At 42.8% G+C, this 26,882-nt stretch overlaps 1 protein-coding gene across 2 annotated transcripts; it reads left to right on the forward strand.

Moving 5' to 3' along the window:
- The first annotated feature begins 4,337 nt into the window (after positions 1-4,337).
- NAAA (N-acylethanolamine acid amidase) lies at positions 4,338-25,926 on the forward strand. 2 transcript variants are annotated; one of them, XR_012668015.1, is made up of 12 exons: positions 4,338-4,556; positions 5,892-6,056; positions 12,110-12,236; positions 13,425-13,515; positions 15,621-15,697; positions 20,316-20,488; positions 21,367-21,429; positions 21,511-21,578; positions 22,060-22,126; positions 23,123-23,151; positions 24,210-24,291; positions 25,583-25,926. XR_012668015.1 is itself a non-coding variant. In XM_048848105.2 (11 exons), the coding sequence occupies exons 1-10, from the start codon at positions 4,381-4,383 to the stop codon at positions 24,283-24,285; spliced, it is 1,044 nt and encodes a 347-aa protein (XP_048704062.2). In that variant the 5' UTR covers positions 4,341-4,380; the 3' UTR covers positions 24,286-24,291; positions 25,583-25,926. The 2 variants fall into 2 exon arrangements, 1 of the variants encoding a protein (XP_048704062.2); XM_048848105.2 differs by lacking the exon at positions 21,511-21,578 and having other exon boundaries at positions 4,341-4,556.
- The last annotated feature ends 956 nt before the right edge of the window (positions 25,927-26,882 follow it).

The raw sequence follows: 26,882 nt of genomic DNA on the forward strand, positions 1-26,882 counted from the left end.
GGGTGGGGGGGATGTGAGAAAACCTGGATCTATGCAGGAAATAGCCCGACTTGATTATGTAAAGAGTTGTCACTTTGGATGGGCTAGCACCAGCAGGAGAGTGAATTTGTGTGGGGGGGTGGAGGGTGAGAAAACCTGGATTTGTGCTGGAAATGGCCCACCTGTTGATCACTTTAGATAAGCTATTACCAGCAGGACAGTGGGGTGGGAGGAGGTATTGTTTCATATTCTCTGTGTGTATATAAAGTCTGCTGCAGTTTCCACGGTAAACATCTGATGAAGTGAGCTGTAGCTCACGAAAGCTCATGCTCAAATAAATTGGTTAGTCTCTAAGGTGCCACAAGTACTCCTTTTCTCCTTACAATGTGTATGATGATCAAGGTGGGCCATTTCCAGCACAAATCCAGGGTTTAACAAGAACGTCTGAGGCGGGGGGGGGGGGCGGGGAGCGGGTAGGAAAAAACAAGGGGAAATAGGTTACCTTGCATAATGACTTAGCCATTCCCAGTCTCTATTCAAGCCTAAGTTAATTGTATCCAATTTGCAAATGAATTCTAATTCAACAGTTTCTTGCTGGAGTCTGGATTTGAAGTTTTTTTGTTATATCGCAACTTTCATGTCTGTAATCACGTGACCAGAGAGATTGAAGTGTTCTTCGACTGGTTTATGAATGTTACAATTCTTGACGTCTGATTTGTGTCCATTTATTCTTTTACGTAGAGACTGTCCAGTTTGACCAATGTACATGGCAGAGGGGCATTGGTGGATGTGCAGGTGAACGAGCCTCTGATAGTGTGGCTGACGTTATTAGGCCCTGTGATGGTGTCCCCTGAATAGATGTGGGCACAGTTGCAAGGACAGGTTCCTGGGTTAGTGGTTCTGTTGTGTGGTATGTGGTTGCTGGTGAGTATTTGCTTCAGGTTGGGGGGCTGTCTGTAGGCAAGGACTGGCCTGTCTCCCAAGATTTGTGAGAGTGTTGGGTCATCCTTCAGGATAGGTTGTAGATCCTTAATGCGTTGGAGGGGTTTTAGTTGGGGGCTGAAGGTGACGGCTAGTGGCGTTCTGTTATTTTCTTTGTTAGGCCTGTTCTGTAGTAAGTGACTTCTGGGAACTCTTCTGGCTCTATCAATCTGTTTCTTCACTTCCGCAGGTGGGTATTGTAGTTGTAAGAATGCTCGATAGAGATCTTGTAGGTGTTTGTCTCTGTCTTAAGGGTTGGAGCAAATTCGGTTGTATCGCAGAGCTTGGCTGTAGACAATGGATCGTGTGGTGTGGTCAGGGTGAAAGCTGGAGGCATGTAGGTAGGAATAGCAGTCAGTAGGTTTCCGGGATAGGGTGGTGTTTATGTGACCATTGTTTATTAGCACTGTAGTGTCCAGGAAGTGGATCTCATGTGTGGACTGGACCAGGCCGAGGTTGATGGTGGGATGGAAATTGTTGAAATCATGGTGGAATTCCTCAAGGGCTTCTTTTCCATGGGTCCAGATGATGAAGATGTCATCAATATAGCGCAAGTAGAGTAGGGGCGTTAGGGGACGAGAGCTGAGGAAGCGTTGTTCTAAATCAGCCATAAAAATGTTGGCATACTGTGGGGCCATGCGGGTACCCATAGCAGTGCCGCTGATCTGAAGGTATACATTGTCCCCAAATGTAAAATACTTATGGGTAAGGACAAAGTCACAAAGTTCAGCCACCAGGTTAGCCGTGACATTATCGGGGATAGTGTTCTTGACGGCGTGTAGTCCATCTTTGTGTGGAATGTTGGTGTAGAGGGCTTCTACATCCATAGTGGCCAGGATGGTATTATCAGGAAGATCACCGATGGATTGTAGTTTTCTCAGGAAGTCCGTGTTGTCTCGAAGGTAGCTGGGAGTGCTGGTAGCGTAGGGCCTGAGGAGGGAGTCTACATAGCCAGACAATCCTGCTGTCAAGGTGCCAATGCCTGACATGATGGGGCGCCCAGGATTTCCAGGTTTATGGATCTTGGATAGTAGATAGAATATCCCAGGTCAGGGTTCCAGGGGTGTGTCTGTGCGGATTTGATCTTGTGCTTTTTCAGGGAGTTTCTTGAGCAAATGCTGTAGTTGCTTTTGGTAACTCTCAGTGGGATCAGAGGGTAATGGCTTGTAGAAAGTGGTGTTGGAGAGCTGCCGAGCAGCCTCTTGTTCATATTCCGACCTATTTATGACGATAACAGCACCTCCTTTGTCAGCCTTTATGATTATGATGTCGGAGTTGTTTCTGAGGCTGTGGATGGCATTGTGTTCCGCACTGCTGAGGTTATGGGGCAAGTGATGCTGCTTTTCCACAATTTCAGCCCATGCACGTCGGCGGAAGCACTCTATGTAGAAGTCCAGTCTGCTGTTTCGACCTTCAGGAGTCGTCCACCTAGAATCCTTCTTTTTGTAGTGTTGGTAGGGAGGTCTCTGTAGGTTAGTATGTTGTTCAGAGGTATGTTGGAAATATTCCTTGAGTCGGAGACGTCGAAAATAGGATTCTAGGTCACATAAACCAATCGGAGAACACTACAATCTCTGGTCACACGATTACAGACATGAAAGTTGCTATATTACAACAAAAAAACTTCAAATCCAGACTCCAGCGAGAAACTGTTGAATTAGAATTCATTTGCAGATTGGATACAATTAACTTAGGCTTGAATAGAGACTGGGAATGGCTAAGTCATTATGCAAGGTAACCTATTTCCCCTTGTTTTTTCCTACCCCCCCTCCCCCCACGTTCTTGTTTAAACCCTGGATTTGTGCTGGAAATGGCCCACCTTGATTATCATACACATTGTAAGGAGAGTGATCACTTTAGATAAGCTATTACCAGCAGGAGAGTGGGGTGGGAGGAGGTTTTTTTTTTTTCATGCTTTGTGTGTATATAAAAAGATCTTCTACACTTTCCACAGTATGCATCCGATGAAGTGAGCTGTAGCTCACGAAAGCTTATGCTCAAATAAATGGGTTAGTCTCTAAGGTGCCACAAGTACTCCTTTTCTTTTTGCGACTACAGACTAACACGGCTGTTACTTTGAAACCTCCCAATAAACGGGAAAGCTTGTCTCTCTCACCCACAGAAGTTGCTCCAATAGAAGATGATATATCACCTACCTTGTTTCTCCAATGTCCTGGGACCAATATAGGAACATCAACAGTACATACTTTCCCCTTTTTTGTTTAAAATAAAACAAACTTCACAGCTTGTTCAATCAAATGATTGTGGATGTGCACAGTTCGGGTATTCTATTGTCCAAAACTGGCACAGTTAGTGGAAGAATGGGATCTGCATGACTGTTCTAAAACAATGCCCCTCTCCTGAACCTGACACCATATGGGGCAGAGATTTGGCCATACTGAGTCAATTGCAGAATGATGCCTAAATCTGCTGGAAGATGAAATAAAGTGCATGTCTATACCACCCCCTCCCCCCCGCTGATAGCACCGAACCAATTACTTTTCTGTAGCGTTTTGCTATGCAGTTTTTTTATTAAAAAATAATAATTTGCATCCTGTTTGTCACATTTCCCCCTCTCATCTCTGTCCTTTTTGTTGTCTGTCCCTCTCCCCACCTTGCTTTTCTTTTGACAAGTTCCCTTTTAAAAACACTTCACACTACGTTGCAAAGCCCGAAGTTAGAAGCTGGATTGATTTTTTTTTTTAATTCGTTTTCCCTCCCCTTTAAAGGTTTCTACACTAGAAAATGTAAACAGTAGCTAATGCTTTGTTTATCTGATACCCACACCACCTTTAAGAGTTGGCCGGAAGCCTGAGTCCATACCTGTAGGAAGGGGAACTGCTGCCTTGGGTCCATTTGTGTATGCATACAGAGGTACTGGAAGTAGGGGTGCTGCTACGCTGCCTGGCTTGAAGTGGTTTCCCTTTTATAGACAAGCTTTACAGTTTGGTGCAATGGCTGTCAGCACCCCCACAATTTAAAAAAAAAAAAGAAAGAAACGGTTTCAGCCCCCACCCCACCCCCCATATGCAGCTAGAGCCTTGTATAAATAGGGACCAGAAGCCCTAGGAACGCAGCGTTCGTGGTTTAAGGCTGGCGCTGGCTGAACGGGGATGGAAGGAGGCCAGGCCTGGCTGGGTCGGTGGGGCTGGAGCCAAGCGAAGGGAATGTTTTAAAAGCTTTGCCCCAAGGCCCAGCCTGCTGCTCGGGCCCTGACTGAAACCTAGCGGCTTCACAGCCCGCTTAGCACCCTTTGGGGTGAGAAATCCGTTTCCTTATCTAGCGCCAGGGATTTACATCCTCCCCCGCCCGGGGGCAGAGCTTCCCTGCCGGAGCGGAGGGCGGCGGCTGCGCGGCCCCGGCTCCGCCCTGCCCCGGGGGCCGCTCGCCGCTCGGAGCAGGGCCGAGGGCGCCGGGGCCATGGGCGCGGGCTGGGGCTGCGCGCTGGGGCTGGGGCTGCTGCTGCTCTGGGGCGCGGCGGCCGCTCCCCCGCTGTGCAACGTGAGCCTGGAGCAGGCCCCGCAGCAGCGCTGGCTGCCCGCCCTGCGGCACTTCGACCCGGCCTTCCTGCGGGCGGCCGTGGCCCGGGTCATCGAGTGAGTGTGTGTGTGAGCGAGCGCGGCGGGGCGGGCTGGGGCAGCCGCGCCTCTGGGGGCGCCGCCCGGCCCCGCTGTCTGGGCCCCCCACGGTCCCACACACCCAGCCCGGGGCGTGGCTCGGGGGGGGGGGGTGTCTCTCCCCTCGTTTTTCCGAGGGCGCCCATCACCGTGGCGCCCGGCTGGTGGGCCCTGCCTCAGCAACGCTCTGCACAGCCCCACTCGGGGGGGCATGGAGCCAGCAGAGCACCCTGAGGGCGCAGGGAGACCCCCCCCCCCAGCCCGAGTGCGGGCAACCAGCGTCGTCCCGCCGCCCTTTGCTCTCCGCTCGCCTTCCCCACCCGCTTCTTTTGCCTGGTGTCTTGTCCAGGGGCTCTCAAACTGGGGGTCGGGACCCCTCAGGGGGTCGCCAGGTTATTACCTGGGGGGGGGGGCGGTCGCCAGCTGTCAGCTGTCAGCTGCCACCCCCAAACCCCGCTTTGCCTCCAGCATTTATAATGGTGTGAAATATATAAACAAGTGTTTTTAATTTATGGGGGGGGGGTCGCACTCAGAGGCTTGCTATGCGAAAGGGGTCACCAGTACAAAAGTCTGAGAACCCCTGGTCTTGTCCGTAGCAGATCTCCCCATGCCGGGACGGCCCCTGCTGGATGGTACCGGAGCTGCTGCTTTGCTTGGAACCTGCCCTGGGGCTCTGCTGGCTGAACAGCTGCCTTGCTAGCAGGCCTAGGGGCCGTGCAGAGGGGCCCTGGAAGGCCATGTTGCGAGTGGGTGATGATGGGCTGGGCCCATACTTTGCACACCTGGGAGGAAGGGGAGGTGGCTGGGTGAGGGTGCTCTGAGTGATGGTGGATTTTGCCAGCTTCAAGCCCCAATACTCAGGCTTTATGTAAGTAGAGTGAATGTCACCCTAATAAATAGCAATTTTAAAACCCCCAATACCACAGTGATGGCTGATTAGAAATGTATAAAATTTGGAGTTTGAGGGGACCTAATGGGAGAGGAAAAAGCATTGCACCCTGTAAAGCCTTAAGCACATGCTTCCCTTCCCTTCCCTTCCATGAATCCTGCTGAACGCCGCGGGATTACTTATGTGGATCAATGGCTGTGGGATCGAGGGATAAGATCGTGAGCCCTACAGGCAGTCTAGCACAAGTGTGGCTGCTAATTAATAATTGATAACGCAAAACAACTTTCTGTCTTGTGCTGAGCAGATGGGCAGTGAATCCAATAACTGGTTAATGTGTGAGGTGTAGATACTGTACATACCACTCTGACTTGCTCACACCCCTCTTCAAGGGAAAGATTAGCTGATATTTTGGATTTGTCTTTCAGTGAAAGTGTACCTAAGTGGGTCCATGCTGTCATTCGGCCAGTAGCAAAAGAACTGGAGTCTTTTATCCCTCAACCCTTTGCAGGAGAGATCCTGGGAATGTGCAAGGCACTGGGGATTAGTGTTGGAGATGGAATTCTCATGAATTTGGCCTATGAATTTTCTGCGTAAGTATCTTACTTATCCTGGGAAATAAATTCAGAATATTCCAATTTTAAGGCAGTGGAGCAGAGTGTCTTAATGCAAAATGGCTATAAAGTATAATTGATTGAAGATGATAAATCTCTGGTCTAATATATGAGATGGAATCAGACTGAATTTTGAGCGTATAAATCAATCAAGCAACATTAATGCTCTAATGGGGGGTGAGATGGTGCAGTGCAGTAATGTATATATTGAAATTAAGGCTGTCAATTAATCGCAGTTAACTCACATGATTAACTCAAAACAATTAATCGTGATGAAAAAAATTAATCGCGATTAATCGCACTGTTAAACAATAGAATACCAACGGAAATTTATTAAATATTTTGGATGTTTTTCTACATTTTCAAATATATCTATTTTGATTACAACACAATATAAAGTGTACAGTGCTCACTTTATATTATTTTTTATTATAAATATTTGCACTGTAAAAATGATAAACAAAAGAAATAGTATTTTTCAATTCACCTTATACAAGTACTGTAGTGCAATCTCTTTATCATGAAAGTGCAACTTCCAAATGTAGGTTTTTTTGTTAACTGAACTCAGAAACAAAACCGTGTAAAACTTTAGAGCCTACAAGTCCATTCAGTCCTACTTCTTGTTCAGCCAATCACTAAGAGAAATAAGTTTGTTTACATTTACGGGAGATAATGCTGGCCACTTCTTCATTACAATGTCACGTGAAAGTGAGAACAGGCATTCACATGACACTGTTGTAGCTGGCATCACAAGATATTTATGTGCCAGATGCGCTAAAGATTCATATGCATCTTCATGCTTCGGCCATCGTTCCAGAGGACATACTTCCATGCTGATGACGCTTGTTAAAAAAAAAATAATTAAATTTGTGACTGAACTCCTTGGGGGAGAATTGTATGCCTCTTGCTCTGTTTTACCCACATTCTGCCAGATATTTCATGTTATAGCTGTCTCGGATGATGACCTAGCACATGTTGTTCATTTTAAGAACACTTTCTCTGCAAATTTGACAAAATGCAAAGAAAATACCAATCTGAAGTTTCTAAAGATAGCTACAGCACTCGAACCGAGATTTAAAAATCTGAAGTGCTTTCCAAAATCTGAGAGTGACGAGGTGTAGAGCATGCTTTCAGAAATCTTAAAAGAGCAACACTCTGATGTGGAAACTACAAAACCCAAACCACCAAAAAAGATGCCACCAGCAGAAGGTTGATTTTCTGACTCATAATGATGAAAATGGACATGCATCGGTCTACACTGCTTTGGATGGTTATCAAGCAGAACCCGTCATCAGCATGAACACATGTCCCCTGGAAGAGTGGTTGAAGCATGAAGGGATATATGAATCTTTAGTGCATTGTGCATGTAAATATCTTGTGACACTAGCTATAACAGTGCCATGCGAAGGCCAGTTCTCACTTTTCGGTGACATTGTCAACAAGAAGCAGGCAGCATTATCTTCTGCAAATGTAAACAAACTTGTTTGTCTGAGTGATTGGCTGAACAAGAAGTAGGAGTGATTGGACTTGTAGGTTCTACAGTTTTACCTTGTTTTATTTTTGAATGCATGTTTTTTGTACTTAATTCTACATTTGTAAGTTGCACTTTCATGATAAAGAAATTGCACTACAGTACTTGTATGAGGTGAATGGAAAAATACCATTTCTTTTGTTTTTCACAGCACAAATATTTGTAATCAAAAATAAAGTGAACACTGTACGCTTTGTATTCTGTGTTGTAATTGAAATCAATATATTTGAAAATGTAGAAAACGTCCAAAAATATTTAAATAAATGGTATTCTATTATTGTTAACAGCGCGGTTAATTGCAATTAATTTTTTTAATCGCTTGACAGTCCTAATTGAAATGTCAAAGCAAACTGGCAGGGAGCATCCCTTCAAAAGCTCATTAGATCCTTACCAGTTAAAAAGTAAATTAGATTCGTTTAATCATTTAGGCTGTAGGATTTCACTCAAAAAGCAGAAGTAAGGAGGATTTGTCTGCTCTGAGAAAATGAGTTTTGTTTTTTGTTTTGTTTATTTTTGAAAAGTTGTTTGTTAAGTATCACTTAGCTTCCGCTTGGAAACAAGTACATTTGTGTTTAAAACTGTCATGTTAGCTGATTGTGGCTATAGCCGCAAGTTACTTTTTGGGTTTGTCTACAGTGGGAAAATGAGGATAGTTCTCTTTTCTATGAACGAATCATAGAATATCAGGGTTGGATGGGACCTCAGGAGGTCATCTAGTCCAACCCCCTGCTCAAAGCAGGACCAATCCCCAATTTTTGCCCCAGATCCCAAATGACCCTCTCAAGGATTGAACTCACAACCCTGGGTTTAGCAGGCCAGTGCTTAAACCACTGAGCCACCAAGCTTATATGGGGGGAAAAAGTTAACTTTTGTTTATTTTCAGTCAGTCAGTTAGTGCATGAGGACAGAAACAGGTTGTTTGAGTTCACAGCACTGCAGAGAAATGTTTAATTTAAAAAAAAATGACACTCAAATTTTTCATCTGGAAAAATTCGCTCTCCATGTTTGGTTTTGACCCCTTTTCATCACAGTAGCTGAATGTTGGGCTTACTCTAGGTGACACTGTCTCTTTGCAAGCATAACTATCTGATATGTAAAAAGAACAGGAGTACTTGTGGCACCTTAGAGACTAACCAATTTATTTGAGCATAAGCTTTCGTGAGCTACAGCTCACTTCATCGGATGCATAAAGTGGAAAGTACAGTGAGGAGATTGTACTCCTTACTGTACTTTCCAGTCTCCTCGCTGTACTTTCCACTTTATGCATCCAATGAAGTGAGCTGTAGCTCACGAAAGCTTATGCTCAAATAAATTGGTTAGTCTCTAAGGTGCCACAAGTACTCCTTTTCTTTTTGCGAATACAGACTAACACGGCTGCTACTCTGAAACCTATCTGATATGTGCGGGGCCCCTGCTGTGAGGTAGTCAGTGCCCTCTGCTCACAATGAAGCCATTAAGAGTTGAGGATTCTCCGCAGGACACTGGATTGGGTCCTAAAACATATGCGAGGTGGTGATGAAATAGCAACAGAAAGCTAATTTGTTGCTCATCGTTTTTATGATCTAAACATAATATATTTTACATGTAATCCTGTAAAAACAGCCTGGGTGCTGTGTTTGGAATCCTAGATTGCTGCATATTATGAAAGGAGAGTGACATATTTTTTTCTTTATCAGTTTTCTTCCAGGATCCTCAGGCATCTATTCTCTTTTATGGAAACAGTGTGCCACTATTACCATAAGCAGTAGGTTATTACATAGAGGTGTGTGTACCTTATCTAGACAGGGAAAAATATTGCATTAACACATTCCTTCTAGTTCAGGTCAAAGGTATCCTGGGTGTAATTGGGTGCAGTTCCACTGGAGTCCTTGGAGTTGCACCTGTTGAAAAAAGAGCTGAATATGGCTTTTAGAGTTTGGTATATGCTCCTTTGAGTGTGCCGTGATCTACAAGTGATGGTCAAATGTTCAGTAATCATTCAAGTGTTACTGCATGACTCAGATGCCACTCACAATGGATAAAATTCTATATTTTTAACAGGAGATTTTTATTTTGTGATGTGTAAGTTGTTTCTTAATGCTAATAAAGGCCAGATAGCTCTGGTTAATTACTTTCTAGCTGAAGAGTTGTCTATTAAGAGTTAAAGACTGTAAGGTATGGTTTGCTATGAGAGAGCAGTATTAGAGGGAGACCGATTGCTATAATTAGGGTTCTATTTACAATTTGCATTTTAAACTCCTGGTTACCAGTTTAAGTTACTCATAACTTCTCTGAACTCTCACATTTTGGGTTAAAATCTGCCTGAATTGGAATTTATGTTTTGGGAAACTTTGAGCCAAAATTGTTTAGTTTTCAAGTAACGGGAGAGTGGAAAAAATTATGCTTTCATCAGTATAAAAATGTTCTTAGTGGCTTTTTTATTTATTTTTTTTACGTTTAAATGCTGCAACAGCTGGTGTAAGGAAACTGAAGTCGAAATTTGGTGGGGATATCTCTCTCATTGAAGGAAAGTGTCTTAATGTTCTGATGAAAATTTATTTTGATTTTACCAAGTCTGAGCATTTGAAAATCACATTCTAAGTGCAGTGAGATTTTAACTAAGAAGTGCTAAATGTATAACATGCACTGCTAAAGGTTATGTTACAAATGCTTGAGTGGCAAATTTAGCAATCCAGTAACAATGAGCTGTGAATACCTCAATCACTGTTAGAGCTGGTTGTGAAATTTTTGACTCAACTTTTTTGTCAGACAGTGCCAATTCATCAAAACTGAAATTGTTTGCGGGAAAGGGTTGGTTTCGACAGATTTCTTGTCTGTCTCAGTTTTGGGGAAGTTTTGAAATTGTCGAAATGTCCTGTTTTGAAACATTTGAAATGAAGAATTTCCATTTTTCTGTTTAAAATGACTTTTTATTTAGAAATTTAAGTTAATTATAGTTTAAAATATAAAACATTAAAAGGTTGAAATCAAAACAAAGCATTTTGATTGACCTAAACTGATTTATTTATTTATTTATTTATTTTTGGATTGTCAGTTTGCAAAAACTTTTGAGACTTCAACTTTTTGTCCCTATTTGGGATGGGAAAATTTTCCCAAGACAGGAAAAACATTTCCCACTCAGCTCTATTCACTATGTCTTGTAAGACAAAAAACTGCACAACTCCTGGGACTCACTTCCCTGGACCTCATGATGAGTAGGCTAGGGCATTGCAGAGATGTTAAGTTGCACAGTTAAGCACTCAGGTCAGGAGCAGTCAGTGTTAAGAGGCTGCATGTGTAATTTGAACGCCTCTCTTGTGTACATACATCATAATACAGTCTTTCATTACATGATTACATCCTGTTTCTTAAATAATACAAATTTTTTCTACAACCATAAGTACACATAATTTTTTAAATTCTGATATATTTTTATCATTTTCATTGTCAATAATTCAATATCTTTTTTGATTTTTGCCTTTAGAGAGTTGAGAACCAATATATAAAGCATGCATTTTAATATCGGGCCCAATCCTGTTATATTAAGGGTAATTATTGTTTAGTCAAGGGAGAAGAGAGAGACCTAGCTAAGTTAATTCTTTTTAACTTGACCCTGGGCTTGTCAAGGTAAATGTAGATACATCATTTATTTTATGGGCATAATTTTAGATTTTTTATATCCAAAGAAACTGCTGAACTGGTTGATAATTTGCAGCGGGCTGGGGATTGGTACCTTTAAGGTTAGTGAATGAAAGCAGCATGTTACCTGCTTGAAAAGGTATTTTTATGGTTGGAGGAAACTGAGATGCCTACGTACCAAGAGTAGCACCTGACCTTTATAGCTAGGAATTATAGTGCTGGGTTATAATTGTGTTTGTCCTATAAATAACTTTCATGGACTCTTTTCAGAGTAGCAGCTGTGTTAGTCTGTATTCGCAAAAAGAAAAGGAGTACTTGTGGCACCTTAGAGACTAACCAATTTATTTGAGCATAAGCTTTCGTGAGCTGCAGCATCCCATGAGGTGAGCTGTAGCTCACGAAAGCTTATGCTCAAATAAATTGGTTAGTCTCTAAGGTGCCACTAGTCCTCCTTTTCTTTTCATGGACTCTGTTGGTCTGTCAGACAAAGAGTAGCACATAGTACTATAGGATATTATAGATGTGTATCTCAGTCAGTAAAAACAATTGGATGGCAATATGTACAGTATAGAAATGGTATATAATTAAAGATGGCATCGTAATACATATGCTGAAAGGGGCGGAGAGAAGGTTGCAAACGCAACTTTTACTGTCACAGATGCGTGTTTACATTGCTTTGTGGTCTCCACATGTGGTTTTTTAAACTGTAGCTGTTTAACATTTGTATATGCAATGCCATAAGTGCTAATGGCATTTTACAGAGAAAATAAAATAAAGGTTCAGTCACGGCCGTAAGAAATTTCCTGAAAAATTATTCAATATTGAAAAAATCTCTGTGTTTTGGGGTTTTTTAGATAGTTCCCTTCTGCTTTTGTTTTCCAAGGTTCTGTACCAGTATTGTTGCTCAAGATTCCAAGGGAAAGATTTACCATGGTCGGAACATGGACTATGCTTTCGGAGATATTTTACGCAAGATGACAATTGACGTGCAGTTTATGCAAAACGGGCAGGTATGGTCTGTTTTTGGTACGGGTTGATGCTGTTTTCTGAGAATGGCACACAGGTCTGCATATCTTTAAGCAGCTGGACTTAGTGGTTTGAATAACAAATCCACAGAGGAGTGCAAGAAAATGAGTAATAGAATATTTGCTGTTTAGAGTGCTTCGCCATCTGTCCAGGTTTATATAACAGAGCTTTGTTCATCATTGTAGTATCTGAGCACCCCAGCCTCTCTCTCTGGGGCTACGGTGTAACTGCATTTGAGTTATTCATTTTTGGGCACCACAATATCAGAGAGAAATTGAAAAACCGGACAGAATTCATACTAAAACAAAATTGACCTGGGGCCAGGAGAGACCTACTTACAAGGAAATATTGAAAGAGCAAAATATGTATAGGATAGTGAAGGGAGAACACAAGTTTACAAATATTAGAATGGTGAAAACTCCAAGAATGGAGAGGAATTATTTAAGGTGGTACATGGGTGTATAACAAGAGTTTAATGGAAGGAAGTTAAGAAAAGGGGAACTCAGACTGAGTTTGAGAAAAATCTTCTTGATTGTGCGATGTATTTGGCTGGAGAATAGTCTCCCAAGGAGACCAAACGCAGAGCACATTTAAAACATGATCAAAATATTTGAACACATGCAGTAGAGCTCAGTTTTGGTGAGGAGAGGGATTGGAGAGCCTAACAAGTAATTTTCGTCTCTGATTCTTCCCTTTCAACACTATCTTTTCCTTTTTAAGAATCTTATTGCATGGCTGTCAGTCTGACAACTTCCGCAAATATTATATGCGCTGACCAATGTGTGTGTTTTAGTTTTTAATATTTTAAATGATGTATTTGCTGTTGCAGTCTCCTCATATCTGTCTATCTTAGAAATGGAGGATTCTGCCTCACAGTCAGACACTCGCTAACTTGAACAACATTTTAATAGCAGTTGGGTTATCCTTAGCAATGAAATGCAATGGAATTTAATCTTCGCTTTTTTTAATCTCTAGTTTCCTTCTTCAATCATGATGCAGATATTTGAATGTCATAATGTTATTGCGTTAACTTTTTCAAATGACATATGTTGGAATCCAGTTATTTCTTCACTGGAAATCCACAGGTAAAATGTAAGAATCTGTTTTGGACCATTGTATTAAAAACATGTCTGTCCCATAACTGTAGAATGGTGTACATTTTCTGATTTCAGGTAGCGTATAAGGGTACCACATTTATGGGCTATGTCGGCTTATGGACCGGACAGAGTCCACACAAGTTTACAATCTCTGGTGATGAACGAGGTAAGTCAAGCTCACAACCATAGCACTGTCATACCAAAACATTTCAATAGTTTAACTCCTTAGTTGTAAACGATGTAGTTGAACATCGTTCTAAAGCACTTTTGTCTAAGTGAGGTTGGAGCTATCACCTTATGCCTGACAACTCATCTAAGTTAGATGGGACTTACTGCAGTTCAGCTGCTTTTATCCTTGTCCGACTCTTCTGCCGGAGTCTCCCTCAAACATGCTGGCCACTGAAGTGGGGTAGAGCACAACTTTCTGGCCTCCTGCATACATAAGCACCTGTGGCCACCCCGAAGAGGAGAGATGTTTAGATGTCTATATGGCAGCATTTGAACTTCAAACAGCAGAAGCAGGAGATGGGGGAATTCTGGGGAGGCAGCAGGAGGAGAATTTGTGGCCCTTTGAGGAGACGCCACTGAGGAAGGGAGACATGGGGCTGAGAGAAAGAGACCATCTTGTGCAGGGAGTCAAAAGCCTGGATCCCCTGGCCTGTTCTCGTATGGTAGGGCCCATGCATACGGGGGAAAAGAGGAGAAGAGAGGCAGTTGGATCTGCAGCGTGGGAAAAGAAGGGTTGAAGAAGTGGTTGGAGACAGTGGATTAAGGGATGAGGGAAGACTGAGAAGCAGTGCAGACCCACTTGAAGGGTCATTGGAGAGAGAAGGGACAACTGATGACAATGGAAAAGCATTTGAGAGCAATGAAAGCAGAGGTGGCAATGTCCCTTTAAGTTAGAGGCCAGTCTCTTCCCCTTGGGAACCTGAGTTTAGATTGAAAGATGTAGAGGCATGTATAGAACGGTCAGACCTTGGATCCCAGTTTTTGAAGGAAGCAAACCAATGTTTAATGAGGGGGAGGCAAAAGGAGAATTAAGCATTGTAAATATTAGAGATGGGTCTGAGAACCAGAGTTGAGAGGTAGTTCGATGTGGGTCAAGTTAGGGCACCCTTGTCCACCAGGCACTGGACTGAGATGATGATCTTGCTTCATATACTCTTATATGATAAGGATGTATGACCTTGGTCTCTACAAAGAACAATAGCACCAACAGCAGCGTGCGGGGAGCATGTATTGCTGTTGTGCAGAATAACAACTGCCGCTGGCTTGCTTTTTTTACCTACCGCTGAACTATTGAGATAAAATTGAGGGAAGGAGTCATGAGACTAGAGGAGGTGATGGCTCTACATTATCCTAAAAGTTATTTAAGTGACAGGAAGGATTCTTCCTGTGGACTTTCTCATTTGTGTTTCTGGCCCGTGGATAATTTTAACCATGAATGTCAGTTTCTGTTCTGCTTAGTTTTCTTCAGCCAAAGAGTCATCACTGCTTTTTTAGCTGTGCTCCAGATTTCTGCCCAGTACTTTTCATTCTTTGTAGAATTAAAATACAATAAATTATACAGGGAACATAAAAGTAGGAGCGTTTCCCCTAGAAGCTGTTAACAGTTTAGGCGTGGCTGGCTGAATTGTGACCATGTCGTTAATGTGTGTTACAAGACTCTGCCCTCTGTTACACTAACCTCAGCCTTTCTCTTGCCCAGTATTCTGCTATGAAGAAATAATGTTTATAAATGGAAAAGCCAGTGAGTCACCAACTGTAATGGGAAAGGAAGGTGGGGACTTTACGACTGAAATTGTTAGTGTTGGTCTTTCCTGAGAGGTGTTGAGTACTTCTTGTGACAGTGCCCCTTAAAGTCACTTGATATTGAGTCTCCTACAGTGATTTTACTTTTGGGTTTTTGGTGTAGGTAAAGTGAGAAAAGACTAGTTGTCCCAAACTCTGTTGCAGTATTGTTCCCTGACGCAGTGGCTGTCGCATTATAGCTACCTGGTGGGTCATTCTCCACCCAAAAGTTGCTGCAGCTGATGCTGAAGTTGGTAATCAGTGGCTGTCACTTTGATTCCCAATAGCAGCATGGCTAGAGAATTTATTGTACTGTACTTTGTTGGTGAGGGAGAGGATTATAGAGATCGAAAACAGAGCTTGAGAGGAGAAGTGAAGGATGGTAAGATGGGGAGAGATGATGAAGATACACAGTATAGGTATTGGTTGGCAGCAGGAATTGCCTGCGTGTATAATAGCACTTCCCTTTTCTTTTTTCAGATAAGGGAAGATGGTGGGAGAATGCAGTAGCTGCTTTCCTGAGTCGAAACGTCCCAGTCAGCTGGCTTGTCAGGGATGTACGTATGCAAAGTGTTCTATCTTCTTTATCTTAGTCACATACCACTAGCTGTTTGAAGACGCAAAGTATAATAAGAACTTTGTCGTTCCATTTTTCATTTGTGTTGAAAATTACATAGATACCCTGGCAAGTATATGACCTGTATAGGAGCGTATTGTATTGGCTGAGAGTTTTTGAGCTATAAACTGTCCGAAGGCAGGAAATAGAGGCCCTTCCAGTACTGCAGGGGCTTCTTGCCAAGTAGCTTGAATTTATCACTCAGTAACATTTAAATTTCTGTGAAAAGACGCCCGTCCCACAGAACAGGAAGTATTTTAAGGGACCAGTGGCTACAAAGTAGTGTAAATGCATAATAGCTGCACTGTTAGCTAGACATACAGGTGGGTATGCGATAGGGAAGGTATTTTACCCCACTCTGAACTCTAGGGTACAGATGTGGGGACCTGCATGAAAAAACCCCTAAGCTTATTTTTACCAGCTTAGGTTAAAACTTCCCCAAGATACAAACTATTTTACCTTTCGCCCTTGGACTTTATTGCTGCCACCACCAAGTGTTTAATAAATATATAACAGGGAAAGAGCCCGCTTGGAAACGTCTTTCCCCCCGCCCAAAATCCTCCCAAACCCTACGCTCCCTTTCCTGGGGAAGGCTTGATAAAAATTCTCACCAATTTGCATAGGTGAACACAGACCCAAACCCTTGGATCTTAAGAACAATGAAAAAGCAATCAGGTTCTTAAAAGAAGAATTTTAATTGAAGAAAAAATAAAAGAATCACCTCTGTAAAGTCAGGATGGTAAATACCTTACAGGTAATCAGATTCAAAACATAGAGAATCCCTCTAGGCAAAACTTTAAGTTACAAAAAGACACAAAACCAGGAATATACATTCCCTCCAGCACAACTTATTTTATCAGCCATTTAAACAAAACAGAATCTAACACATATCTAACTAGATTGCTTATTAGCCCTTTACAGGAGTTCTGACCTGCATTCCTGCTCTGGTCCCGGCAAAAACAACACACAGACAAAGAGAACCTTTGTTTCTCCCCCACTCCAACTTGGAAAGTATCTTGTCTCCTCATTGGTCCTTTTGGTCAGGTGCCAGCGAGGTTATCCTAGCTTCTTAACCCTTTACAGGTGAAAGGGTTTTTCCTCTGGCCAGGAGGAATTTTAAAGGTGTTTACCCTTCACTTTATATTTATGACATAGCTGCACTGGTAGCTAGACATACAGGTGGGTATGTGATAGGGAAGGTATTTTACACTATTTGCAAATATAGGTGCATATTTAGGCTATTGCTTCAGCAAGTATTCAGCTTCACAGTGAGAAGTACACAGGCATTTAAACTCTGGCTATTATTATGGTTTAATGGAATCCCACGTGGTTCATACATATATGCGATGTACTGGGTAGTTGGCGAGATAAAACTGCGCTGCTTCTCAGTGTCATGAATTACAACAAACAAGATGCTTTCATTTCCAAGTAAAATAAACAGTATGTTCCACTGCGGAGCAGGTGTGTGGTGTCTGAAAGCAGCACTGTAGTTGGCAGTTTTGATAAATCTGTCACAAAGGGTCTGTCTATTCTGCAGTCAGAGGTGTGAATACAGCGCATGTAGACACACCTGAGCTGGCTTTGATTTAGGTAGATCAGATAACAAAAGCCGTGAAGCCACGATGGCATAGGCGTACAAGTTCTTTTGGGTCCTTGGGTCTGTACTTCAGCAGGTAGTTTGTGTTTCCATGTCTTCACTGATATTGAGTTAGCTAGATGAGAGCTAGTCTGAATCTTCTTGAGAAGATTCAATTCCCATCTCAAACTCAGAAGAACCTGAATGAACACTTCTGCAGAAGCTAGTTAGTTGTTGCAGGGATTCGATTTAAAATAACCACCTGCTTATCCAATGTTTTGCCTTCAGCAATATGTATGTACTGAAACAATTAGTGTAACAGTTTTTAATTGTAAAGCCAAATGCCTTTTGCCAGAATATCTCAAAACGAAGACATTGAAAAATAATACACACCTGTTGAGGCATCAAAGTGGCATTGTGGGATCTTATATTTGATTCATTTGGTGAAACTCCAAAGGGGAGAGATTAAATTTTCAAGGAGGGAGTCGTTATGTGTAACACTGGGTGTTTGTTGAAAGTTCGTGAGTATACTAGAACAAAGAGGAGTCCTTGTGGCACCTTGGAGACTAACACATTTTTTTGGGCATAAGCTTTCGTGGGCTAGAACCCACTTCATCAGATGCATGGAGTGGAAAATACAGGAGCAGGTATAAATACATGAAAAGATGGGAGTTGCCTTACCAAGTGTGAGGTCAGTCTAACGAGACAATTCAATTAACAGTAGGCAACCAAGGAAGGAAAAATAACTTTTGAAGTGGTAATGAGAGTGGCCCATTTCAAACAGTTGACAAGAAGGTATGAGCAACAGTAGGGGGAAATTAGTGTGGGGGTAATTAGGTTTAGGTTTTGTAATGACCCAACCACTCCCAGTCTTTATTCAGGCCTAATGTGATGGTGTCCAATTTGCAAATTAATTCAAGTTCTGCAGTTTCACGTTGCAGTCTGTTTTTGAAGTTTTGTCAACTTTTTGAAATGGACCACTCTCATTACCACTTCAAATGTTATTTTTCCTCCCTTGGTATGCTACTGTTAATTGAATTGTCTCGTTAGACTGACCTCACACTTGGTAAGACAACTCCCATCTTTTCATGTATTTATACCTGCTCCTGTATTTTCCACTCCATGCATCTGATGAAGTGGGTTCTAGCCCACGAAAGCTTATGCCCAAATAAATTTGTTAGTCTCTAAGGTGCCACAAGGACTCCTCGTTCTTTTTGCTGATACAGACTAACACGGCTGCCGCTCTGAAACCTGAGCATACTAGATTTCCTGAATTGCAGAGTTCTCCCTATAGCTGATTACTGAACCCCCAATAGTAATAATTTTTTTGAAATGCCAGGTACATCTTGTCCAAAAGCTAAAGAAAATTAACTGTCTGTAACCAAACTCCATCTTGCCATGATATGTGGAATGAAGATAGAAATGTACAGAGGGCTGCATAGGAAGTATGTGCACGAAGCTCTAAGCAATTATTAGGATTTCAGTGCACAGATCCCAGGCTAAGGGAACCAAACAAGTGACTTTGAACAAGGTGATGAGAGGAGAGCACTTACACATTGTGACACACAAATCCAACCTCCTGCTTCTTTCCTGTTTGGCTCTCATTCACACACCTGATACTAGTTCAGCACATCTGAAATGAATTTGCAGGTGCAGTCTAGACAATGGTAGTGACCTTTGTACCATACGCACCATATGTTTCTTGCATAACTGCAGTGGAATAATGAGCAAACATTGAGACAGCTGTATATGAGGAAAAAAAACCAAACCTTTGGTTACCGAGAGCCTGACATTGCTAAACATTTAATTTCTTCATGTACCTTGTTATACAAGGTGCCTGCTGTCTCATTTGTTTGTTTTTATTTCACAAGCCCTGTTTTCTTTTAATTCCTGTACTGTGTTAATTTGTTAGGGTCAGTTTTTAAGGGAGTATTTCCTACAGCCGTAATCTTGCAAACACTTCAGCATGTGCATAGTTTTACACTTATGAGTAACTCCATTGACATCAATGGGACTAGCCGTGTGCATGAAGTTACGTGTATAAGTTTGCAGGAGTAAGGTCTAAATAACTCATTTGCATTTTTATCTCCCCACTGCCACCAGTATTCACATAAACCAAAGTTAAAACCAAGGCCTGGAGAAGCCTTTTTTCTTTCATCCCATAATTTAGGGCTCAGTCCTGCAAAGTGCTTCCGTGGAAATTGACAACATGCTCAGGTCCTTTACTTTTCATCATTGATGCTCTCTGGGTACTTTCTATATTTTACTCAGTTCGGATGGTGAAACCAGAGTACTCAATTCCTAGTCATTGTCCCTTCCTGGTTCTTATGCCGAATGGTGGAAGTCGGGTTGGACAGCTATTTTCATGGAATTTTTAAAAATGTCACTTACTAGCTGTGGGGAAAAATGTGTGTTCACCAAACCTGGACCTACCTGACAATCGTGTGCTTGGGCTGGGATATTCAAAGGAGCCTAAGGGAGTTAACTACCCAAGTCCCATTGAAAGTCAGCTGGGAGCAGGGGCCTAATTTCCTTAGGCTCCTTTAAAAATCCCAGTCTTGGGGTTGTTTTTCTCTTGTTTGGTTTCCTCATTCTTCCTAATGGGCCTGATGAGTTGAAAGGAACAACTCTTAGCATTAACTTCTCACTAGTGGGAGGATGTGGTTTACAATTTGGGTTTATATATGGTTCCAGTTCTGCCAACATTTAGATGCGTGCTTAAGTTCAAGCACATTGCCTAGTCCTCTTGGCTTCAGTGGGCCTGCTTAGAGTGCATACATTGATTGCAAGATCAGGGCCTAAATGAGAAACCATTCCCATACTACACAGATACCCACTCTACTGATCACTAAGCCAAAACTGACCTTTTCCATAAAATGCAGCCTTCACTGGAGCCAAGAGCCCCTCGGCTCTGAGCTGTCTTGATGCAGTGTCTCGGCAGGCTGTGCAGTATTGATTCCCAGTGATTTTGGTTTTGCACTAGACCCTGAGCAAAGCTGCAGACTTTCAAGCTGCCGTTCTCAAACTGGCTGCGACCCCGATCATTGCGGACGTTTACTTCATCGTTGCAGGAACGTCGCCCAAAGAGGGCGTGGTCATCACAAGGAATAGAAGGGGGCCGGCAGACATCTGGCCTCTTGAGCCCACAGCTGGAGCGTAAGTGGCCACAAATGTTGCTTTGTTTCACCTTTGTGAGCTGCTATTGGGAAGAGTGTTCAATAGACCCAAGACACGGTGGGAGGGCAGCATCTTGTGGTCTGCAGTGTCGACTATGGTTGAGCCAAGAGATGCTTTCGCTAATGTCTCTGAATGGAGCTCCATCCAGCCCTCCTCAGCCAGGGAAGCCACTTTCGGACAGGGCAGGGGGCAGTCCTCTGAGAACCGGGGGGAGAAAAGGGACATGTGGATTGTTTTTTACTGAGGACAATACACACAATTGAGATTATATAAGCCTGTGACAAGAAGTACAATTCAGTTACTGGTACAGATATGAATGCTATCCAATTGCTGAGCCGCTTCACTGGCAATAATATGGCAGTCTGCATGTATGTAGGAGATTCAGGGATGTTTCAAATTCATGTGTGTCACTGATGTACAGCTCAATTTACAAGTAACAGGATGTTTTTCTGACTGTTAGCCTTGCACACTCACTTTGGGATCTGAAAGTTATGCTGGATTCTTTCCTCCTTTTGTATCATCGCTGGTAATAAAAGATTTGCATGCTAAACTGGGCTATCTGTGACCTATCTGCAACCCCACTAGGTTCAGATATTACTATTGGGTAAATAATTTGTCGTCGTAACTAGAATTTAGCAGACAATTCAGTTGATGCACAAGATGAATCCAGCTGATTCTCTGTTAGTAATGCTGGCTTTGCAGGGCTAACAGAAGTAAAAAGCATTTTAAAAAACCTTATCTTTTTCACTAAAGTAAAACAAACAAACATGCCAAAAAAACCTCATGTCTGTTTTTATTAGCCACCTGTGCAACTGGGTGAAATTACACTTGCTTTTTTGGTTTGTTTTGTGGTGTAGGTGGTTCCGTGTGGAAACAAACTATGACCACTGGGTTGCTCCTCCTCCATTTGATAAACGAAGGTGAGTTTGAGTAGGAGTTGTGACCCCGGATGCCGTTTTTGTATTTAAGAGGTGACACAGGCTTCTTGGGTGCTTCCCTAGGCAGCTTCATGTGCTGAGCAGGCAGCCACTTCAGCTCCTGCAGCCTCACTCAGAAGAAACTAGACCAGGTAAGGAGTGATACTGCCTGGTTCCAGTGCTCTTTGGCTGGAAGCACAGTGGTTACAGGGTGACAACTCTCTAACATGAGGCAGAAGAAAATCGTGGGAAGGGAAAGATGCTTGGTGTTGGTGTCCCAGTAGAAGACAGAATTTAACCCTAACCATAGTGTTCAGGCCTCACAATGACAGGCTGTTTGGAGGCATTGTTAAAAGCCTCAGCAACGTTTTTAGTTGATTTGGCTGTTTGATGCAAGGGGGCAAAATGTGTTGGCAGATTGGCTGCAGTTCTGTAGCTGTATCCTCTAATGGTAATGCCTCTCATTTAATTATGGTCTATTGGATTCAGCTCATACCATCTTTTAGTGTAATTAAGCCCCAAGCAGATGTTTTGATGTGGATTGATTTAGTGGCCAACATTTCTCATTCAGGCTGCATAACGTTTTCTATGACCGTTATTTTTGTTGAGTGACGTTGCATCCTTTCCTTGCAGAACTGCAGCCATTAAAGCTCTCAATGCCACTGGATGGGACAATATTAATTTTGAGACCCTCTTTCAGGTATTTCTTTTAAATTTTGCATCATGATGTCTGGATGTTGACTAAAAATTCTGCTGTTTGGAGAGAAGGTTAGAACAGCGATTAAGGAATGTGACGGTTTTTAGTGAGGATTTGGAAAATTACACAGGCATTTCATGGCTAAGGATATACAGCAAAGGGCTCATGTTTGCTCATTTGAGTGGCGATTGTCGTCAAGGGTCACTTGAACTGCGCTCTAGTGATGGAGAACTGAGCCAGGCTGTGCTGCTGATTTAGTGTATTACCTTGGGCAAGTCACTTAAGCCCAAATTTTCCAGTGTCTTTGAATTGTGGGTGACTCAATTTTGGAGCGCCCAAGTTGAGAATCCTGGGGTTTAATTTTCAGCCCTCATTGGCTTCAGCTGACACTGTGGGTGCTCAGCTTCTCTGAAAATTAGGCTACAGTGGTCTCAAACTGAGCATCCAGAATTAATTGGGCAGCCTTGATTCTTGTGTGGGGTTTTTAGGCAGTAATTCAGATATGGTAGACTTTCAGAAGCACATTAGAGAATTAAAAGTACAAGTTCCACTGATTTCTGCCCGTTATATACTATAATTGTAGTGGTTCCTTTTAGGATGCTATGAACTATTACTTTTAAATGAGAAACATGTGTAACATAGCTGTATTCTGACTGCTCAGACAGGAGCATGTGAGGAACGCAGGTTGACTGTATCACCAGCATTATTAGATGATTTCTTTGGTACAAGCACAGGTATAAATACTGCAGACACTTAGAGAGGGGGTAGAAGGTTGATACAAGTTCCTCTTAAATGCAGGAACTTGACAAAACTTTGTGCATTTGCAAAGCTTTTTTGTTTAAAAATGTTCAATAAAGTGCTCTGATTTTTAAAAATGGATAGGGTAACCTTTGATCTTGCGTTATCCATCTTAAATAATTGTATCCGACTGTTTCTAAATAGCCTTAAACATTTCTTTTAATCTGACAAAATGACAGGCTCTTTAATTTTTTTGAATAGGTATTATCAGTGAGGCCGGTCTTAAACAAGTAAGTATCATGTTTAGAAACATAGATCAATGCCCATTGCCACACCAGGGCAGTTTATATTTAATTTCGATTTAGATTATCAGAAGATTTTCCTTTAACTGTGCAAAATATCCCATGATTTTCCCCAGCCATAAACACTGCTCCAGTGCTCAGTGCTTTTCAGTGTCTGCCCTCACTTGGGTTTCTGACTTCTTTGTCGGTCACTCACTGTCCAGTAAAAGAACCATAGTTCATAAGGCTCAGTCCTCCTGTGTGTGGAGTCTACACTTCACAATAATATGCAACAATGAAGCAAATTGATACTCAGACCAGCCAGTCTTCCCCTGAGTGATGCATCTTGCTCCTGATATGTTGAATGTTCATTTTCCACTTAGTTTTTGTTGCAACTCTTGCCTTTGTTAATCAGTGTTAGTAAATTTGCTTTGCTTTGAAGAGGAAAAAATAATACATGCATACCGTAGCTACTGAGTGTAGTTTTACAAGCTACTGCATGCCTAACCAGTGCTGAGTTCTTTCACTTGCTCCATAATGGCTCTGTTTTACAAAAATTTGCATCTCCCCTTCTTCCTGTTGTCCTGTTTTATTTTTAGACGTAGCTCAGTATCTCCACAGCTTCCCTCAATCACGCAAAGAGCTCTGGAATTGGTTCCTCAGGGTCAGCAACAAGGATTTAAGCCCCTATATATTGTGCTTATACTCTTCCTCACAATTTGAATTCTGTCACTGTAACAATTGAGATCAATACTATTAATATTCTAGTAAACTGATCAAATAGATGCAGACTCACAATTTAGGGCATATTTTCTGCTGGGTAAAATTCCCTTGATCTCTATAGAGCTGTGCCATTTTGCACCAGGAGAGAATTTGGCTGTCAGTGTTACCAAACTCTTCCGGATATTTCAACACTCTGTGCCTTTTGATTGTTTTGATTTGGACAAGTAGAATGCTTCTTTCTAGTAAGATTGATTCTATTGCTTTGCTGCTGTTACCCGTATCTTCCTGGATTTGAGATGGTATTTTAAGCACACAGTACATCTTTTTTCCCCCTTTTCCCCCAGTTACACAGTATATACCACGGTAATGAGTGCTGCAGTCCCAGACAAGTACATGACACGGATCAGAACCTGGGAGTGAACATGTGTAAGTAACATATTGGTGCTGATAGTTGTTTTCAATGAATATGAGCTCTCAGTGGTACCTATGGATAGGATTTCCTGTCCTGTTGAGGTGAGGGAACTTAGCACCTGATTCCCTTAGGCTGAGATTTTCATAAGAGCCCAACTCCCATTGAAGTTCAGTGGCCTGCTCTTCCAGTCGTGGGTTGGGCCTAAAAATCACACTTAATTTTATGAAGCTTTTAATGATGCAGTTTAAATGTCCAGCAGGGACTAGAGGTACAGTCCTATAAAACAGTGGTTTTCAAACTTTTTCTGGTGACCCAGTTGAAGAAAGTTGTTGGCGCCCATGACACAATGGAGCTGGGGATGAGAGATTTGGGGTGTGGGAGGGGCTCAGGGCTGGGGCAGAAGGTTGGGGTGAGGGCTGTGGGGTGGGGCCGGGAAAGAGGGAGTTTCAAGGTGTAGGAGGGGCTCTGGGCTGGGGCAGGGGGTTGGGGTGTGGGAGGGGCTCTGGGCTGGGGGTGCAGGCTCTGGAGTAGGGCTGGGGATGAGGGGTTTGGGGTGCAGGAGGGGAATCCGGCTTGGGGGCAGGCTCAGGGCTGCGGCAGGGGGTTGGAGTGCAGGAGGGGGTCTGGGCTGGGGATACAGGCCCTGGGGTGGGGCCGGGGATGAGGGATTTGGGATGCAGGGACGTTTGCTGCTTCCTGCAACTCCCATTGGCCGGGAACGTGAACCGCGACCACTGGGAGCTGCAGGCAGCCATGCAAATGAAAACAAACTGTCTTGTGGCTCGCCCGCGGATTACCCTGACAGGCCACCGGTTGCCCGCCACTGCACTATACGGTAAGTTTTCCTTGAGGGTCCAATTTTGCTGTAATTTGAATGACTTTGGGTGTCTCATATGTCAATTAAACTACAAATCACTTCAGTTGTTCATTTCCCTCCCGCCCCCAAGAAACAGCATGTGCATGTACAGGGGGTGACAATTGCAGTCTAAATTAGATATTTGTACTTTGACCTTCTAAAATTACAAAGCAAAGAAATTTTGTGGCTGCTGCTGCTGCACTCCCATTCCTGGAAGAGAGGAGAATTCCTTCAGGGCCAAATCCTGATGCTGCTGATGTCAGTGGGAGTTTGGCTGTTGACTTTAGTTGGACATGGATTTGACTCGAGGGTTAGCAGTGGTCATGTTGAGCTTTTGAGATAGCAGGGTTTATTTTTTTTCTGTTGGAGAATTTAAAGTGTTTGCTTTATTTCTCTGATCTGTGCGGATCCATGCTCATTTCTTTCTTACTCTCTCTCTCTCTTAACAGACAAAAGGGGGAAAAGCTGAAGCTTTCCAAGTCCAGCATTACGTTTAAACTAAATTAATGCATTGTAGTTGTTTTGTTGAAAACAATTCCATGAACATTTCAGGTAAAGCTGACTTGCAAGATTCTGATTTTGTTCATGTTCTGAAATGAAGGTTTTACTAATTACGTTGGCTTTCTAGCAGATTTTTAAAAGAGAGGGAACTGATTTTCACTCATGTTTCTGGAATGCAATGTGCACTTTAAATGAATGTACTGATGAGTTTATTAATAATAAAAAGTCTCTATTTTTGCTTGGCTGGTAAGAAAATACTGAAATAAAAATATTCAGCAGGCCGTCTGGCTTATGTAGGGCTATTTTGTTGTTGTTCTTTCATCTGACATGTTAGGGGCCTGTGATCCACAGTGGAAGCCCTATAGTCCTCTCTTTAGCACCACCCCTGAGTAAAATGAGCTGAGATCTGGATCAATCCCTAGGCAGGTTGGAATGGGCTGTGGGAAGTCTGCAGGCACTGTTACAGCATCAGGGTTACAGCAGCCCTTCAAATTGGCTGCTCCTCCATGGAACTGTGTTTGGTTAACGGATAGGCCTGTGTTCTTCCCAGCACACAGGGGCCTGGATCCCCAGTGCGGGCTCCCTGCAATACTCCTCCCATGGGACCCTGGAACCAGACTGGTTCTCCTGTGTTCCAGCATTTCCTTGGCCCTTAGTTGGACTGCAGGATGATAGGTGATGGAAGGGTATGTTTTTCCAATGATACCCCAGAGCAATTTAAATTGCATTCCCTTAGCATTGCTGTAGAATGGATGGAAATACACCGTTAGTCTTTGATCTGAATTGCTGGTTTTCCCTGAAGATTACCACTCAATCTGAGAGGTGGTTATTTATGCTAAAGGAATGTGCAGAGCAAGTCTGGACTGTGTGTAACTTACAATTAATGTGCTTTCCTCCAGGATAGAACAGCCAGGCTCAGCTTAGGGGATATAATGGCACTGATTGTTATTTCCCTAACAGATTGGAGGATCCTCAAGTCTAAGGGGAACAGAGACTGAATTTCCTTTGCACAGTTGAAGTTCACATCAGTAGAAATTTTGCAACTATGTTCCCTTTGATCGTGCTGCAATTGTGCACCAGTCACTCATTCAGTTTGTGATACTGTAGCAAAACCACAAGAGTTGGAAGGATTGATTTAGGTAAATACCTACCCTTATAGTTTCAGTGTTTAGGATCTGATTCCTGACAGGGCACAATTTTCATTGATGTCAGTGGGAATTTAGCCTGAGTCAGGACTGTAGGATGGGG

This window comes from Caretta caretta, chromosome 4 (assembly GCF_965140235.1).
Source record: "Caretta caretta isolate rCarCar2 chromosome 4, rCarCar1.hap1, whole genome shotgun sequence".
In the NCBI taxonomy this organism is placed as follows: domain Eukaryota; kingdom Metazoa; phylum Chordata; order Testudines; family Cheloniidae; genus Caretta; species Caretta caretta.